Source organism: Salmo salar, chromosome ssa01 (assembly GCF_905237065.1).
Source record: "Salmo salar chromosome ssa01, Ssal_v3.1, whole genome shotgun sequence".
In the NCBI taxonomy this organism is placed as follows: domain Eukaryota; kingdom Metazoa; phylum Chordata; class Actinopteri; order Salmoniformes; family Salmonidae; genus Salmo; species Salmo salar.
In genome coordinates this window covers 156,415,128-156,435,071 of record NC_059442.1, presented here as the reverse complement: position 1 = coordinate 156,435,071, position 19,944 = coordinate 156,415,128, and the positions used below count along the sequence as shown (strand labels likewise).

At 42.4% G+C, this 19,944-nt stretch overlaps 1 protein-coding gene across 1 annotated transcript; it reads right to left on the bottom strand.

Annotated features, from left to right (window-relative positions):
* Positions 1–340: 340 nt before the first annotated feature.
* gnsb (glucosamine (N-acetyl)-6-sulfatase (Sanfilippo disease IIID), b) lies at positions 341–19,897 on the bottom strand. The gene is given in 12 exon segments (NM_001173701.1): positions 341–2,271; positions 2,517–2,624; positions 2,824–2,934; positions 3,133–3,234; positions 3,361–3,464; positions 3,771–3,889; positions 4,077–4,327; positions 15,342–15,440; positions 15,527–15,592; positions 18,547–18,750; positions 18,926–18,985; positions 19,578–19,897. Coding segments are annotated over 12 exon segments (1,557 nt in total). The 5' UTR covers positions 19,758–19,897; the 3' UTR covers positions 341–2,118.
* Between the last annotated feature and the right edge of the window lie 47 nt (positions 19,898–19,944).

Below are 19,944 nucleotides of genomic sequence, written 5' to 3'. Positions count from 1 at the left end.
AATATAATGTATACAAGTGACACGTGTCTATCCTACACAGCAGACAATCTGTTCCGATGTACTACATCTCTTTTTAAGGAGAAGGAAGTAAGAAAGGTAGGAGAGCGTGTTACAAATAGGCATTGGGTCAGATTCAAACCCAGATAGTTAGTGGTAGGTATGTGCGCCAAAGGTGGTGGTACTGACAGCCAGACCATACATTTTTTCAGAGCATTCTGTAACACATTGCACCCCCCTGAACAGGCCCCATTGTTTTTCCATCTCTTTGAATTTCATTCCAGTCTAACTATTCACTACTTGTAAATCATGTGTTGGAGTTAAACGTACTTATGAAAAAGCATTCCACTGAATTTTCGTTTATTGATTTCTCACGACGATGTCACATTGAAAAGCTGCTTCAGTGCAAAAAGACAAGGCACCTGGATTACATCATTTTCGTCCATATCAAAGGTTAGAGTATGAAAAATTCCCTTAAATATCAGTGATATATTCCTGTCCGTAAGGCCACATTGATTTTTAAAAACAACTTCAACGATTCCACACGAATACAACATTTGTCTGATCTACATCTAGGAAAATGTCCCTCTTGATTTATTTTGAAAAAAGGGTCTCATTGCTACTGTAATGGTTAATACTCAGATTGTATCACTCATTGTAGAACATTGTTTACACCAACAGTAAACTTCACATTCTCAAACACTTTGCCTGTGTCCAAATCTGTTCTTTCTTCTGAAGTGTGCACTTGTACACTCCTCCCCATACATTTAATACCATTGGATCAGTATAGACATGAACTAAAGGGAGTTAATGTCTTATAATACCAGTAATTTACTCTGAAAGCCACAAAGTCAACAAGTGCACACTAAATGGAAAGTACAGCTTATTGCAAAGCAGGTTTGGAGGCACACAAACAGCAAAGATAGGACAAATACCACTTGTCCTCGGCTCACATTCTGAAGGAACAGGCTCATTCAGTTTTCCCTTCTTTCACCTCTCACTTTCCCTGGAAAAGTGCTCATAGACTAAAATGTAAAACACAGCTCTCATCTTCGTTATGCTCCATAAATACAGCTAGTGGCAAACACAGGGAAGTCATTCCATTGGGCGAGAAGTAGCTACTTCGCCACCACAGTGTGAACAAGACCATAAAGCAAGGGGAAAGGCAGGTTGGTTAAATGGGATTGATGGTAAAAAGCATTGAGGGGAAAACAAAAAACCGAGATCAGTGTCTAGGGACAACTTCATCTTACTCCGGTAAACCTTGGGCTAAATTGGTTCAAAACCTCTACATTGCCATTGCAACATCTTCCTTTCGGTGGTTATGACAGACTTCTGATTAGCTCTGGCTAGTGAGAAAAAGGTTCTGATTGGATGCCAGACCCTGTACTCAGATATAAAAGAACAATCATGATAAAGAGTGTGTTCCAGGTACATTTTCTGCATATTTTATTATTATTAGAACATATTGATGTGGTTCCTTAAATTCCAATTCACACATGCGAGTGAAATAGGACAAATATAAGCACCCACCAAATTATCATCATCTGCATGGAAAATGTGTCTCTGGAACACACCCAAGGAGTCTATACAGTGCAACATGTCTGCCAACACAATAACTTCACAGTATGTGGATGGACTGAGGGTAGGTCGAGAGTTAGTCCATCCACATAGAGTGAAACATCAGCACAGTTCAGGTGGAACAGTGCTCACTATGCTCCCAAATCAACCTCTCTAGCCCTTGCTCCTAGGCACTTGTGTAGATCTGAAAAGGAGCATTACGCCACAAGCAATCTGGTGAATATTATGCCAAATCTATAAAAATGGACCTTATTTTCACATTCTAATGGGGATTTTCTAAACATTGACAACCATATTGATATGAGCCGTGCTTTGGGAAAGCCTCTGATGGTGTCCAACATTGTGGTCACAGATGTACCTCCCAACCGTCACCTACTGCTTTAGAGGCATTTTGTATGCCATCTCAAACAAGCTCGTCGCCATATTGTTAATACCTTTCAGATCTACATTTGGTTGCATATGGATAAGGGGCTATGGGGTCAATTTGGGATTGGACGTTGGCACTAGGCTATGGTCCCGCCCTGCTTGCAGTGTGATTGGTTAAATCTTGGTGGCGCGGCAGCTGTCGCCCTCGCATGACTGCAGCTTGATCAGCCGTTGGTTCATGGCCTGGAGGAGGGTGGGGTCAACCTTCTTAACAATGTTCTCCAATTGGTGCGGGTCAGAGGTCAAGTTATATACCTCCACAAATGACTGAGGAGAGAGAGAAAACAGATTGAGAGGTCAATTACTCATTAAAATCCATAGAAACAAGACAACATGTACTAAATAAGCTAGGTAGTACACTTCCAAAGTTCATTTAAAAACGGTACATAAAACAGAGCCATATACAGTCTTTACATATATGGCTCTGCATAAAACTACTAACAGACCAAACTGCTACTGTAAGTCATAAAAACATGACAAATGCACATGCCCACACACACACACACACACACCTCACTGTCTGCAAACTCGCAGTACTGCAGGTTGTGTTCAACCAGGGTCCTAACACAGGCATAGGTGTTGTTGTAGGCGTCCTCACACACACAGTCTGGGAAACATTGCTGGAGCGAAGAAGAACAAGAGACATTTTGCATTCCTCCAAGACACAGAGCTGCACTTCAGTGGGACTATTGCCTCTACTACAGGAATAATGTACAGTACTAAAAGAGTCAGTCAACTGCTGCTGGAGGGTAGGACAACAGGGCAATTACATGAGTTCATTGTAAGTGGTAACAAGGGTATTGTAAAGGGGTAACTCACTGACAGACCAGGGCCCAGTTTAGGGCAGGCGGGGTCAGGGTCAAGGTGTCCCTCTCCTGTGTACTCTACCAGGAAGTAGGGGCGAGCTGTACCGTTACGCAGCTCAGGGGCCTACAAAGAGACAGAGTCAGATGGACAGACTGTTACATAGAGAGAGGTGGATTGATAACCTGCAGACACACAGACAGACGAAGACGATAAATGGACAGAGAGAACAATAAGTAACCTAATTGACCATTAGAGAGGAAGGACTGTCAATCCAAAACACTCCGAGACAAAAGATAGGAGGTAGACAGTCATTTAGCTCACCATCTGAGAGAGGAAGGACTGTCCATCCATATTAACAAAGGAGAGGTTGAGTCCGGAGATGTCCAGAAAAGTGGGTGCCAGGTCTATGTTCAACACCGGGGCCTGGAGGAAGACACACACCACACACAGGTAAGTATGGATGGAAAAGTGGAATGAGAGCATAGATGGATGTGTGGTTGATGGATAATAAGTGGATTGATAGATAGATAAATGGAGCTAGGGACTCACCGGGAGTGTCTGTTGGGGTTTGATGCCTGGCCCACGCACCATGAGAGGGATCCTGATATCAAAGTCGTACAATTGTCTCTTGTCAATGGGCAGAGAGAATTGACCTGGGAGACAGTGACCATAAAAGGCACAGAATACCTTAGAATGCCACTAGAATACATCACTAGAGAACATTCCTGTTGAGAGTGGTGACATATCCTGATACAGAAAACTGGGGATTTCATTACGTTTCCCAAACGTAGCTTTTAATAATCTGACAGATGTGAAGTTGATACTAGGGGTCTGTTTGTTGTGAAGTCGAGCTGTGAAGTTGAACTGTTACATCAACCAGAGGAAGGGGGTTACTGCAGGTGTGAAACAAACAGATACCAAATATAAACAGGCAGACAGACACATACACCCACACTTACCGGTGTGGTAGCCATTGTCAGAAGTGTAGAAGATGTAGGTGTTGTTGAGCTCCTTCAACTCTTCTAGTTTCTTGACCAGCACCTCCACCATGTCGTCCACTGACAGCAGGGTCTGCCACCTGCAGTACGGGAGGGGAATTACAACCATTACTGGAAAATCAGACTTGAGATAAGAACATTTTTATATTTTGCTACAATTGTATCCAGGTGAGTATTATGAGAGGTTTATTGCGATGGAGAACAGTGATTTGATTAGCTGGGTGTATTATGAAAAGTGTATCAGGATTATTTGATTGGCTGTTGTACCTTTTCCTGTAGGCATTATCCAGGAAGTTCAGGGAGGTGCTGGGCATGGGGTTGCTAGGCTGGCGCAACAACCAGTGTTTATCCTTCCCGGGTTTGTCAAAGCTACCATCCCGGGGGGCTTTGACATCTGCAAAGTTTTTCTCATACTGAGGTGCGGCGGTCCAGGGTGAGTGAGGGGCGGGAGGGGACAACATGATGAAGAACGGACGCTGGGGACTCCTGTCATCCAGGAAATGGAGAGATCTGTTCAACTGGAGAGACAACATTAAAGAGAGAGCAAAGATTTTAAAAATCAGGTGCTTTAATCAAATCCTAACAATCACAACACAGCCAGATGAGCTTTTGTTATATGAAAAACCAAACTAAAACCTGTAACTTATAGTAGTTAGAACCCAAACAAGACTGGGGGAATATATTTTTGGAACGTCGAGACAAAACTCCTCTCAGGCATCCAGAGACAATAGTCGGAGTGGTGGCGGACAAAACAAAACCAGACCGGCCATGTAATGAACTGGAGGAGTTGGAACGAAGACAAGTGGTGAGTTGCACAACACATCTGTGAAACATTACAGGCTTAGTTCTGGTCCTGGTTCAGATGGCTCAGTGTATTGGAGCATGGTGCTGGCAAAAAAAACAGTATGCTTCATAAATGTGAACACTAAATAGCTACTAAATGAACATTTCTGCTAAATATCCATACAGTGCATTCAGAAAGTATTCAGACCCCTTGACTTTCCACTCCCTCTCCCCCTCTCCTTTGTTACATTGCAGCCTTATAAAATGTATTAAAATTGGGTTTTCTCCTCATCCATCTACACACAATACCCCATAATGACAAAGAAAAACAGGTTTTAGAAATTTATGCAAATTGTTTAAAAATTAAACTGAAATATCACATTTTATTAGTCACATGCGCCGAATACAACAGGTGTAGACCTTACAGTGAAATGCTTACTTACGAGCCTCTAACAAACAATGCAGTTTAAAAAAACAAATACGGATAAGAACAAGAGAAAAGTAACAAGTAATTAAAGAGCAGCAGTAAAATAACAATAGCGAGACTATATACAGGGGGGTACCGATATAGAGTCAATGTGCGGGGGCACCGGTTAGTCGAGGTAATATGTACATGTAGGTAGAGTTATTAAAGTGTTTATGCATAGACGACAACAGAGAGTAGCAGTGGTGTAAAGAGGGCGAGAGGGGCAATGCAAATAGTTTGGGTAGCCATTTGACTAGATATTCAGGAGTCTTATGGTTTGGGGGTAGAAGCTGTTTAGAAGCCTCTTGGACCTAGACTTGGCACTCCGGTACCGTTTACTTAAGTATTCAGACCCTTTAAGCAGTACTTTGTTGAAGCACCTTTGGCAGCGATTACAGCATCGAGTCTTCTTTGATATGAAACTACAAGCTTGGCACACCTGTAATTGGAGAGTTTCTCCCATTCTGTTCTGCAGATCCTCTCAAGCTCTGTCAGGTTGGATGGGGAGTGTCGCTGCACAGCTATTTTCAGGTCTCTCCAGAGATGTTTGATCGGGTTGAAGTACAGGCACTGGCTGGGCCACTCAAGGACATTGAGACTTGTCCCGAAGCCACTCATGCGTTGTCTTGGCTGTGTGCTTAGGGTCATTGTCCTGTTGGAAGGTGAACCATCGCCCCAGTCTGAAGTCATGAGCGCTCTGGAGCAGGTTTTCGTCAAGGATCGTGCTTTGCTCCATTCATCTTTCCCTCGATCCTGACAAGTCTCCCAGTCCCTGCCGCTGAAAAACATTCCCACAGCATGATGCTGCCACCACCATAGGGATGATTCTGCCACTTCACCGTAGGGAGGGTGCAAGGTTTCCTCCAGACGTGACACTTGGCATTTAGGCCATAGTTAAATCTTGGATTCATCAGACCAGAGAATCTTATTTCTCATGGCCTGAGTGTCCTTTAGGTGCCTTTCGTCAAACTTCAAGCGGCTGTCGTGCTTTTTACTGCAGAATTTGATCATATTACTCCAGTGCTAGCCTCCCTACACTGGCTTCCTGTTAAGGCAAGGGCTGATTTCAAGGTTTTACTGCTAATCTACATTTACATTTACAAGTCATTTAGCAGACGCTCTTATCCAGAGCGACTTACAAAATGGTGCATTCACCTTATGATATCCAGTGGAACAACCACTTTACAATAGTGCATCTAAATGTTTTAAGGGGGGGGTTAGAAGGATTACTTTATCCTATCCTAGGTATTCCTTAAAGAGGTGGGGTTTCAGGTGTCTCCGGAAGGTGGTGATTGACTCCGCTGTCCTGGCGTCGTGGCGGAGATATTTGTGGGCTATACTCGGCCTTGTCTCAGGATGGTAAGTTAGTGGTTGAAGATATCCCTCTAGTGGTGTGGGGGCTGTGCTTTGGCCAAGTGGGTTGGGTTATATCCTGCCTGTTTGGCCCTGTCCGGGGGTATCATCGGCTGGGGCCACAGTGTCTCCTGACCCCTCCTGTCTCAGCCTCCAGTATTTATGCTGCAGTAGTTTGTGTCGGGGGGCTAGGGTCAGTCTGTTATATCTGGAGTATTTCTCCTGTCTTATTCGGTGTCCTCTGTGAATTTAGGTATGCTCTCCCTAATTGTCTCTCTCGGGGGACCTGAGCCCTAGGACCATGCCTCAGGACTACCTGGCATGATGACTCCTTGCTGTCCCCAGTCCACCTGGCCGTGCTGCTGCTCCAGTTTCAACTGTTCTGCCTGCGGCTATGGAACCCTGACCTGTTCACCGGACGTGCTACCTGTCCCAGACCTGCTGTTTTCAACTCTCTAGAGACTGCAAGAGCGGTAGAGATACTGTCAATGATCGGCTATGAAAAGCCAACTGACATTTACTCCTGAGGTGCTGACTTGTTCCACCCTCGACAACTACTGTGATTATTATTATTTGACCATGCTGGTCATTTATGAACATTTGAACATCTTGGCCATGTTCTGTTATAATCTCCGCCCGGCACAGCCAGAAGAGGACTGGCCACCCCTCATAGCCTGGTTCCTCTCTAGGTTTCTTCCTAGGTTCTGGCCTTTCTAGGGAGTTTTTCCTAGCCACTGTGCTTCTATACCTGCATTGCTTGCTGTTTGGGGTTTTAGGCTGGGTTTCTGTACAGCACTTTGAGATATCAGCTAAAGGCCTGATTGATGGAGTGCTGCAGAGATCAGTGTCCTTCTGGAAGGTTCTCCCATCTCCACAGAGGAACTCTGGAGCTCTATCAGAGTGACCATCAGGCTCTTGGTCACCTCCCCGACCAAGGCCCTTCCTTCTCCCACGATTGGCCAGCTCTAGGAAGAGCCTTGCCAGTTCCAAACATCTTCCTTTTAAGAATGATGGAGACCACTGTTCTTGGGGACCTACAATGCTGCAGAAATATTTTGGTACCCTTACTCAGATCTGTGGCTCAACACAATCCTGTCTCGGAGCTCTACGGACAATTCCTTTGACCTCATGGCTTGGTTTTTGCTCTGACATGTACCGTCAACTGTGGGACCTTATATAGACAGGTGTGTTTCTTCCAAAATCATGTCCAATCAATTGAATTTACCACAGGTGGACTCCAATCAAGTTGTAGAAACATCAAGGATGATCAATGGAAACAGGATGCACCTGAGCTCAATTTCAAGTCTTTTTTTATTTAAATACATGTTTGAATAAGGCTGTAACGTACCAAAATGTGGGAAAAGTAAAGTGGTCTGAATACTTTCCAAATGCGCTGTATAAAATATGCATCTAAAACAGCAGACGGGTTGGTTGTTTAGCAACCAAACCGACATGTGTGCAACTATGGGGCATCATAGCAAAGTTAAAAAATATATGGCAAATAGAAATCAAAACGGGACGGTCTTCAGAGATAGATGGGAGTTGTCGAGGGTAGCTGAAGGATGGGACTAAAAACACACAAAAGATAACTACTGTAAAATAGACTGTGTCCGTAAACTGCATATAGTATGTATAAGCTGAAAGTAGAAGTATTGTTGTCTATTAGTTTACTCCAATTAGGAGGGGTGGTAGGGTTAGGGGAAAATAATAAAAAAGGGGGGGAAAAAAATGAGATTCCTACTTGGAATGTATCAGAACCAACCAATAGGAAAGCTCTACACAAATTGTTTTCTCTTTACTCTGAGGCTCAGAGTTTCCGTCATACAGCATATGGCTCTGGGTTTATGATCACAAAAGGTGTTAAATTTTAGAAAACTAATTGTAGACGTCGCACCATTTGTACATGTATGTTTTTTTTATCCAGAATAAATGTGTTAATCATAAAGTTGGCCTAATATTCTTTTTTTTTAATTAAACAGACTGGGTTGTTGACATGTAAACTATATTTCATCTCCAATGGTTATTGTGCAAATGCATTTATGTTTTCAATGAGCACTTTTGTCTCAAACACATTGTTACAGTTGTTGGTTAGTTAGCCAGCTAGAATTTTTTGCCCTATTAGCATTGACATGAAATCAGTCAAAACACGGTATTAAGAACAAGATGAAACTATGATTCCCCACATCGCAGTTTCTTGTCATTTTTGGTAGCCATCTGGCCACCCAGCCAACTCACGGCCCCATTTAAGCCTGTGCATCAATTGTGACATTGTCAGCTACCAAACTCTTACAGACAAGTTCAAGATCCGTTCATTGACATTTGTAAGTAACAGGCATCTTTTACATACATAAACACAGCTAAACTGAAGCTTTAAAGTAAAGTGCCTGTGGAGCTGATTCACCATGGGTTAAGAGACAGTTTCACCCTTTCAAAGGGCCAGCCAAGCAGAAAGTTGACCAAGTCACATGACCAGGGGTGGGATATACATGCAGACACACATAGGTAAGAAGACTAACTGCCGGAGAATAATCACTCATTAACCACACACAATATGGAAAATAAAGAAACAGCCATCTGGGTCTGACAACTTCGATGGAAAATTACTGAGGATGATAGCGGACTACATTACCACTCCTATTTACAATCTCTTTCATCTAAGCTTACAGACCTGGAAGGAAGCAAGTCATTCCACTACCCAAGAATAGCAAAGCACCCTTTACTGGCTCAAACAGCTGACCAATCAGCCCGTTACCAACCCTTACTAAACTTCTGGGGAAAAAATGGTGTTTGACCAGATTCAATGCTATTTCACAGTAAACAAATTAACAAGACTTTCAGCACACTTATAGGGAAGAGCACTCAACATGTATGGCACTTACACAAATGACTGATGATTGGCTGAAGGAAATTGATAAGAAGATTGTGGGAGCTGTTTAGTTAGACTTCAGTGAAGCTTTTGACATTATTGATCATAATCTGCTGCTGTAAAAATGTATGTGTTATGGCTTTACATCTGCTGCTATATCGTGTTACCCATCTAACAGAACACAGAGGGTGTTCTTTAATGGAAGCCTCTCCAACATAATCTGGGTAGAGTCAGGCATTCCCCAGGGCACATCCTTTATATCCACGCCAAACTTGGTGCAAATCAATGCCCACGAGAAACCTAGCAACATTCAAAGCCACACTGATTGAGTTCGGTTGGGTTGTTCCCTTGTGAGAAGCAAAGGCACGCACGAGAAGGAAGAATGCAAGAGACAGATTCCCCACCAAAACAAAACATTGCCATCAATACCTTGCATTTTCCAAAATAAAAAATATATATAATAAAAGGGGGTCAATGTAAATAGTACGTGTAGCCATTTCATTAACTGTTCAATAAGATGGTCCTAAATATTGAAAAAAACTAAACGCATTGTATTTGGGACAAATCATTCACTAAACCTCAACTAAGTCGTGTAATGAATAATGTGGCAATTTAGCAAGTTGAAGGAGACTTAACGGTGCAACCCTGGATTGTAAACTGTCATGGTCAAAACATATTTATGCAACGGTAGCTAAAATGGGGAGAGGCCTGTCCATAATAAAGTGCTTCTCTGCCTTCTTGACATCGCTATCAACCAAAGTCCTACAGGCCCTAGTTGTTGCACCTGGACTACTGCCCAGTCATATGATCAAGTGCCACTAAGAGGGACATAGGCAAATTACAGTTGGCCAGAACAGAGCAGCAAAGAACGCTATTTCACATCAAGTAACTGATGAATGAAAAAATAATAATAAAAAAAAGCAAGCAATAAAATCAGCTTTAAAAACTGCACCTTATGGAACAGCGCAGACTGAAGACACACACTCGTGCATTGCTGTATTATGGATTTGGTATTGTAGATATGTTGTGGCATTGTACTGTGTATTGTACAATTAAGGTGCCACCAACCTCCTGTGTCACATACACCCTTACATAGTTCAGAATACACAAGATCAAGCACACACAAAATAACATTTTTTTCATTTTTAAAGCCATCAGTGTGAATTATTGATGCCCAGAGCTGGAAACACATCAGATGGCTTCCACAACAAGTGAAAAATATCAGGAAAAAAATGGGATTGATAGACTGCAGAGTGAAGGAAAAGCAGTCAACAAGTGCTCAGCATATGTGGGAACTCCTTCAAGACTGTTGGAAAAGCATTCCAGGTGAGGCTGGTTGAGAGAATGCCAAGAGTGTGCAACGCTATCATCAAGGCAAAGGGTGGCTACTTTGCAGAATCTCAAATATATTTGGATTTGTTAAACACTTTCTTCGTTACTAAATGATTCCATAGTTGATGTCTTCACTATTATTCTACAATGTAGAAAATAGTAAAAATAGAGAAAAACCCTTGAATGAGTAGGTGTCCAAACTTTTAACTGCTACTGTACATAAATATATAAAAATGTCTTATCAAACACAAACTTGGTTACACATGTATAACCGATGTGAAATGGCTAGTTAGTTAGCGGTGGTGCGCGCTAATAGCGTTTCAATTGGGTGACGTCACTCGCTCTGAGACCTGAAGTAGTTGTTCCCCTTGCCGCGGCTTTTGTGGCGCGATGGGTAACAATGCTTCGTGGGTGACTGTTGTTGATGTGTGCAGAGGGTCCCTGGTTCAAGCCCAGGTTGGGGTGAGGAGAGGGACGGAAGCTAGACTGTTACACGTGTCCTTCACAACAACAACAAAAAAGGTGCAAAAATATAAATATCCTAAACTATTTACAAATGACATTCGTGTTCGTTTTACATCCCAGTTGTAGATGATTAGATTTCACATTCACCGTAGCTTGTGCATGTCGTGATAGAAGGACTGCTTCAAAAACGCTGCCAGGAAACAAAACAAACTGCCATTTATAACAGAAGATCTGTTCAATACTTGCAGTTCTTCCTTTTGTCATGCATGTTGGATAGTGGCACTCACCTTGAGTGAGGGGTCAGGTCAGGTGATGGTTGTGAGGTTGCTTTGGGGCACCAATTTAGCCATTTCCAACACCAGCTGCTCTTGGAAAGCCAACTGGGAGAGAGGGGTTTGACCTTTTGCTTGTGGAGAATGAAAGCATTTACTGTAGCAATGTCCACAAAGTTTTAAGAAAAAGTCTTATACCACTTCCTGGTCTTGTGGAGGACCTGGTAGTAGCCTATCAGAGCATCAGATAGGTCGACACCCCCATGCTGGCATTGTAGTCCTTCACAGAAACGGGGACATTCTTCCTTTTTCACCCTCGAGACATGGTCATAATTGAATGTCTTATGCTGTGTGGTGAGTATGGTTACTTCCATTTCACAAAAAGCAGCTTGTTAGTACTGATCCAACATATGGTCCCCCTCTCCGCTGTCTTTGTCATATTGTTTACCTAGGTCTTGTGGAAACTGATTCTGTTAGGATGAATGGTGCCACAAGCCCGTATTTTCTTTTTCAAGAGGTCTATTAAAAGTGGATGTAGAACCACCAGACATGGTGATTGACATAGCAGTGGGGGGGTGAAGACCTTGACCGGGGGCGCTTGCTGGGGAGGAGTGGCTCCCAAACGTCATCATCCAAATCCTCTGCATCCTCCACTCTGTGGTGAATAAAATAAAGAAATATATTATTGTAAGACACACAGAATTACAGTTGACAATTTACAGAACAACATTACTGTAAAGTAAAAAACACAAAGTCTAAACTGTCTGTACAGTGACTCACATAGAAGGTGTGAAGCACACACATGGCAAACATTAACACTTTGGAGACAAAGGCAGATTTGAGAACCACAAATAAACAATGGCCATGAGAGTTTAATAGCCTCTCTAAAGTTACAGGAATGAAACAGCAAACAGTGAACTAATATGAAGCATACACAATAACTACTTTGGAATTATATAACATTGGAATGATGTTACATAGGCCTACGTAAACTAAATCCAAAGCACAAAAAGCAGACAACTTATAAAAAACGAAATACATATAGTAAGTTAGCTATATAAAGTCATGAAAATGATTTACTTACAGATCTAACAGTGGATCCAATCCTTCTAGAAAGCAATATTCGTCGGCCGAGTCGAAATCCTTGTTGTCCAAATTGTTCCCGAGCCGAGTCCAACCAGTATTTTATTCAAAGCTTCTATGTCGGAATACTTATTAATATCTGTCTTGTTTTTAGCTTCCTGTTCGATATTCTTAGTTTTGACCTTTTTTCCCCCCTTCAGAAGCCATCTTTCATGCTAAAGCAAAATGAAAGCGATGAAATCTGTTTACAATGTAATGTAGCGTGCTCAACGCATCTCTGAGCCAGGTAGCAATAGTTCGCATTAAGCATAAAAGGTTCTAGGCCTTGCTTTGTCCCACCCAGGCCAACTGCATATCCCTGGAAAGCTTATCTCATTGGCTACAAGACTGTCAAGGTGCCATAGTAGCCAATCCCCTGAATAATAGATGTCGACAGCGCGTAAGCAGGCAACGTCATATTTTTGAGGCGCAAAGAGTCACTCGGTGGACAGTCGATGTTGCCATTAAGTCACACATAATTAGATAACATGGCAATAGGCCAGATGTGTTCCTACCAACCTAAGGATTCATTTGATACCCCCCCATGTAGCTTCAGCACAAACACAGACCAAATCAAAGCTAACCTTGTAAGATATTTGCTGTTTGGGGAAAACGTTGTGTAAAATAAACATTTTGACTCTCGGGGCTGGTGATTAATAACTGTAGGTCACAGGCAGACAAATAAGATATCCTCATGATCTGTGGAGTTCCGGCTTTCGGTGTGTATCAACGTATTCTGTGTTTATTTCTGCTTCACAACGCTCACCGGAATGTAGGTAGCAGCCATCTTGAAATGAGGTCATCGGCTCGGCCTGCCCTTATACATTTGTATACCCACATATGGTAGTAAGTCACACCAAAGATTTTAAGGCACAGATCAATAGTCAAGATACTCAGCTTTCCGCAAGACACCCTGCTTTGACAGATAGGGGTTACCGTTCTCATACCAGACTGAATTGAAAATAATCAAATAGGGTCCCCAAATATGCGCACTGTTTCGGGTGGGGAGCATGCGGATGGTTTAGGGGTTAAGGAAAATAGATTTTGAATGGAAATCAATTTGTGGTCCCCACAAAGATAGTAAAACATATGGTGTATGTGTACTGTACGTGTTTGTAGAAGGACAGGTTTTTGCTATCTTCTGTGTAATGTGGAAAGTGTCCAGATACGCAAAGCTCCTCTCTGAGAATCTACATTCCACTCAGGGAAGTGTCATGACGTTGGCCTCTTTTGGTACAGGGAGGACAGTTGACCCCCTCCCCTTTATACCATCCCCCAACCTACCTTTCCCCCAACCCAGGCCCTGTGTGAAAGGGTTGTAAAATTCCAGGAGAGTCTCTGGCCACATGGCCCATAGAGAGACACAGGAAATTCTTCCAACTCACAGAATTGGGGAGCCAAGCGACATTTGTGTTCTGGAGAAGGTATGGAAGATTGGTGAAGAATCCAGCTACGAACTGGTCCGCTTGGTACAATTTTGTGATACTCAGAAGAGACAATATAGCCATATTACCATAAAACTGTTTATATAATAGCCTCAGCTTGAGACTTGCATCATAATGGTTGTATAAAATGTATTAATAAGGATAAAGCTATTTGTAATACATTGAGATGCTATGTACTGATGTTAATGTAATAGAATTGGATTTCTGTACCAAGTTTCACTCAGCCATCGGCACGCCCCCCCAAGGGACACAGACAGGACCAGGCGTCATTTGACAAGCCTGTTCAAGGGTCACTATAAAACCCACCCTGATTTACATTTCTTTAGACCAGGCCTCCACTCCATGGCCAATAGGTTTGACCATCCAAGTACTCTACTGAAAGTGAACTATACCACGTGGTTAACTTCTAGACTATTGATACCGACAGAATAAGAACAAGTCTTTGATATTAATTATTAGTCTGCAGCTAAGTAAATTATATCATCGAACGCGAAGACCAACGAAACATCCATTCTATAACGACATTAATGAATGTCGCTTTGAAAGATCTATTCTAACCGAGAGAGAGAGAGAGAGAGAAAACTCTCCATCAGAACGACGCTCGAACAAGGATCCCGACGACACATGAGCGTAAATATATATTGATTGCAATTGTTCCCGAATGAGCGAGCCTTCAATTGTCAATTGTTAATATTAATGAACTCTGTGTACCTTCTCAGCTGACCGTTTATGACCCATTGTCTAACAGACCAGCCATGCCTGTTAGCCATTAGGGCACATTACTATACCAATCCTTTGTGACGATAATTACTGTTTGTATGTTTTCTGTTAATTACTTAGTGTAGTAAATAAATGATTTTAAGACAATTGATGTATGGATGATTTTAGTAAAGACTGGGTCCGTGCAGATACAACAATTTACGACGTTTGGAATGAGACTGGACTAGAGGTAAAATACACCATTCAAACCAGAAGATAATCGGCCTATATAATAATATAGGAAAGTTATGTTAGGAAAATTATAACTTTGTAATCTGAATATTCTCCTTGGTGCCCCGATCTCCTAGTTAATTACAATTAAACGATTAATCAGTTTAATCGCGTGATAATAATTACAGGGAGTTAATTGATAAACATGTCTTCAGTTTAATGGTACCCCAAAGACAAGACAGAAGTGATCTCTGTATCTGTCATCAAAAAGGCTCTGCAGCGTCACGTCTCACGGGGGCGCTACCGCGTCACGTCTCACGGGGGCTCTACCGCGTCACAGGGGCTCTACGCGTCACGGGGCTCTACAGCGTCCGTCTCACAGGGGCTCTACAGCGTCACGTCTCACAGGGGCTCTACAGCGTCACGTCTCACAGGGGCTCTACAGCGTCACGTCTCACAGGGCACACACCCACACAGTTGCATGGAATGAGGACTTACTATGAGGTCTGTGAGGTAGTCTTTTTCATAATTGTCTCCGTGCTGCTCCGCTTTACCGTTGACTGACAGAGTGTAGTTGTAGTACTGAGAGTTCCCCATCTGCAACGACACACACACAAAAGCATCAACACAGCTGTGACATCATCATCATGCACCAATATATCATGTGTCTGTACAGGACTTACCAGTGCATGCCATTGGTCCCAGCCTGGGGGAACATAGCCAACATTCCCTGTTTCCTTCTTCCCGTACTGAGGAGAGAGAGGAACACGTGACATAGTGCTACAGACAGACATGTGAAGCAGGGTTGGGGTCGATTCCATTTCAATTCCAGTAAATACAGAAAGTAATACAAATTAGAAGGTCAAATGTTCCATTCAGTTAGGAATAGACCCCAACTCAGATGTGAAGTACAAAAAGACTAGACACACAATAGACAGATCTGGGAACAACTGACAGTCTAACTAGATGACATTACAGATGATCTGGGGAAGGAAATGCATGAAGCCAAAAAGAGATTGACTTCACCACAAGAATGTGCACATATTTACTACTTTTTCTATAATAAAGAGCTGTTAATACAGTTTGGAAGTTGAGGTGATTCATAGATCTGATGATCTTGGCAGAAGTTAGCCTAACTCAGGTTGAGCCTGGTGAACATCCGGGTTAAAATGACATGACACATCAGCATGTCCAGCAGAAAAGTGGAAGAAGCCGTGGTAGATTCATGCACAGATTATATGACCACATCAATTAACACCTAGGGAAACATCACATGATGACATGTAGTTTGTATGATGGGGGAAAAAAAATAAATCAATACAGTTACATATCGATACTTTAACTCCAATTTATTTTTATATATAAGTTAGTACCAGTCAAAAGTTGACACACCTACTCATTTATATTTAATAGTCAAGACATCAAAACTATGAAATAACACATAAGGAATCATGTAGTAACCAAAAAAAAGTGTTAAACAAATCTAAATATATTTTATATTTGACATTCTTCAAAGTAGCCACCCTTTGCCTTGATGACAGCTTTGCACACTCTTGGCATTCTCTCGACCAGCTTCATGAGGTACTCACCTGGAATGCATTTCAATTAACAGGTGTGCCTTGTTTAATGTTAATTTGTGGAATTTATTTTCTTCTTAGTGCGTTTGAGACAATCAGTTGTATTGTGACATGGTAGGGGTGGTATACAGAAGATAGCCCTATTTGGTAAAATACCAAGTCCATATTATGGCAAGAACAGCTCAAATAAGCAAAGAGAAACGACAGTCCATCATTACTTTAAGACATGAAGGTCAGTCAATTCGGAAAATGTTAAGAACTTTGAATGTTTCATCAAGTCGCAAAAACCATCAAGCGCTATGATGAAACTGTCTCTCATGAAGATCGCCACAGGAAAGGAAGACCCAGAGTTACCTCTGCTGCAGATGATAAGTTCATTAGAGTTACCAGCCTCAGATTGCAGCCCAAATAAATACTTCAGAGTTCAAGTAACAGACACATTTGAATATCAACTGTTCAGAGGAGACTGCGTGAATCAGACCTTCATGGTCGAATTGCTGCAAAGAAACCACTACTAAAGGACACCAATAAGAAGAGACTTACTTGGGCCAAGAAACACGAGCAAATCAAAGTTTATTTGTCACATGCGCCGAATACAACAGGTGAAATGCTTACTTACAAGCCCTAACCAACAGTGCAATTTAAGTAACAAAAAAATAGGTATAGGTAAACAATAGATAAGTAAAGAAATACAAAATAAAATGAAAATAGTAAATGACAGTGAAAATAAAAGTAGCGAGGCTATATAGAGGTGGTACCGGTATAGAGTCAGTGTAAGGGGGCACCAGTTAGTCGGGCTAATTGAGGTAATACGCACATGTAGGTATAGTTAAAGTGACAATGCATAGATGATAAACAGAGTAGCAGCAGCGTAAAAGAGGGGTTGGCGGGGGGAGTGGCGGGACACAATGCAAATAGTCCGGGTAGCCATTTGATTACCTGTTCAGGAGTCTTATGCTCTGTGTTTTGGGTCATTGTCCTGTCAAATAGACTTGGTGCTCCGGTACCGCTTGCCATGCAGAGCAATGGACATTAGACCGGTGGAAATCTGTCCTTTAGTCTGATGAGTCCAAATTTGAGAATTTCTGTTCCAACCACATGTCTTTGTGAGACGCAGAGTAGGAAAATGGATGATCTCCGCATGTGTTGTTCCCACCGTGAAGCATGGAGGAGGAGGTGGGATGGTGTTAAGCTGGTGACACTGTCAGTGATTTATTTAGAACTCAAGGCACACTTAACCAGCATGGCTACCACAGCATTCTGCAGCAATACGCCATCCCATCTGGTTTACACTTAGTGGGACTATCATTTGTTTTTCAACAGGACAAATGACCCAAAACACACCTCCAGGCTGTCTAAGGGCTATTTGACCAAGGAGAGTGATGGTGCTGCATCAGATGACCTGGCCTCCCCAAATCACCCGACCTCAACCTAATTCAGATGGTTTGGGATGAGTTGGATGGCAGAGTGAAGGAAAAGCAACCAACAAGTGCTCAGCATGTAGGAACTCCTTCAAGACTGTTGGAAAAGCATTCCTCATGAAACTGGTTGAGAGAATGCCAAGAGTGTACAAAGCTGCCATCAAGGCAAAGGGTGGCTACTTTGAAGAATCTCAAATATATTTGGATTTGTTTAAAACTTTGTTTAATTACTACATGATTCCATATGTGTTATTTCATAGTTTTGGTGTCTTCACTATTGTAGAAAATAGTACAAATAAAGAAAAACCCTTGAATGAGTAGGTGTGTCCAACCTTTTGACTGGTAATGAATATTTACTTATTTTTGCTAGGAAGCGTTAGCTAGCGCTAGTCGGCTGTACCTGCAGCAAAACTTTTTCATCCTATATCTTGTTCTCAATCTTCTTTTTAAAATAGTGAGCCAATAGGGTTTCAGCACTTTTATTTCCATGACTGATCAAAACAAATGTTCTCATGCTTTCTCTCGTCACTCTGCAGCAGACATAAGAGTAATATGTTTGGCACATCAAATTGCAATCAATTGCAGTATACAATCGCAATACATACAGAAACACGAGAAAGGTGCCGATACGATATGTATTGTATTGTCATGATAATATCGTATTGTGAGGTCCCTGGCAATTCCCAGCCCTAGTGTGTGTGTTACCTGGTTGAGGTACTTCCCAGCGTAGAAGGTCTGGTAATGCTGTTTGCTGAGGTAGACAGGGAAGGCCGTGGTCTCTGGTCCTTTCTGCCACAGGGGGCTGGAACAGTTCCCATCCAGGGAGTTGTTCCTCACTGCGTGGTTATGGGGGTACTGCCCCGTTAGGATACTACTCCTACTGGGGCAACACAGCGGGGTCGCCGTAAACTGGAGAGAGAGGGAGGGAGAAATAAGAAGAGGGGAGAGGAGAGATTAGGGACATCTCAAAAACCTTAGTGAAACTCCAGCAATTGGAATCTCAGTGTAATGGCTTAGGTGTTGGACTGACTGACAGGTGCAGGTTCGAGGACCATGTTGTTGACTGAAGCTGTTCAGTACTCACAGCATTTGAAAAGGTGGCTCCAGCATCTCCAATCAAGGCTTTGGTTTTCTTCATAGGTGTCTGTTGAACCGAGAAGCACAAAATGGAGAAGTGGTTTATTTTACCTCAACATGAGACCTTAAATACACACACTTTTGTTTAATCCGAAACAACACTAGGAAGAAGAAAAAATATTAGACATCCTGTTTGGTCCAGGTTGATATAAAATGTTTTAGGTTGAAACATTCGGTAGCCTATTTCTCATACTTTTAATAGACTACCTGACACAAGAAGCATGTAGCATACGATCAAAAAGATATGAATAGTCCTATAGCCTATATATTGACCATGGTTTTGATTTTGTTGAACGTCACTGCTACAATGTGGGCTTCTGTATGTCGCACAATGTTATTGCCCTCTGCCTCAACATATAGGCCTTTAGCCACGTAATGTAGGTATGGAAAGTAGGATATGAACATGGCTGTGAGTGGATCAAGCTTGTTCCCCTCCATTCAAAACACCGTCAGCCCACCATAACTATAGGCCTGGCTATATCAGAGGACCACCACAATTATATTAGCCTACACATTATACAGTTTTAATACGTTTGATTTACGCACAAAACGTACTCGATTTAGTTCTTAACAAACCCAGCCAAACTAGAATTACTCACCATTCCCCCGAGGTACACGTCCTGATCATCGGCTAAAATCAGGACGATATTGCTCGGTTTTTCGCATTCCGAACACCTGAGCGTGCAGGTAAACAGCGCGAGAAACAACGCTGCGCGCACTCCCACATTCGGTGTTCGTTGTCGCTGCTTTTGTCTGGTTCTTGCCCCCGAACTTGCCATGAGTTAGCTGGCTACCGCTCCACTGTTATAGCGCGGTGTTTTCGTTTTCTGCTCTAGGCGAAGTAATGTACATATGAAAACACCTATGGACCGGGAGAGGGCACAGACAGAATGCAAGTCACACTGCAGCTGGTCACAAGGGAAGAGACGTCTGAAAAAGTTTGAGGAAGTAACCAGCTAATGATCA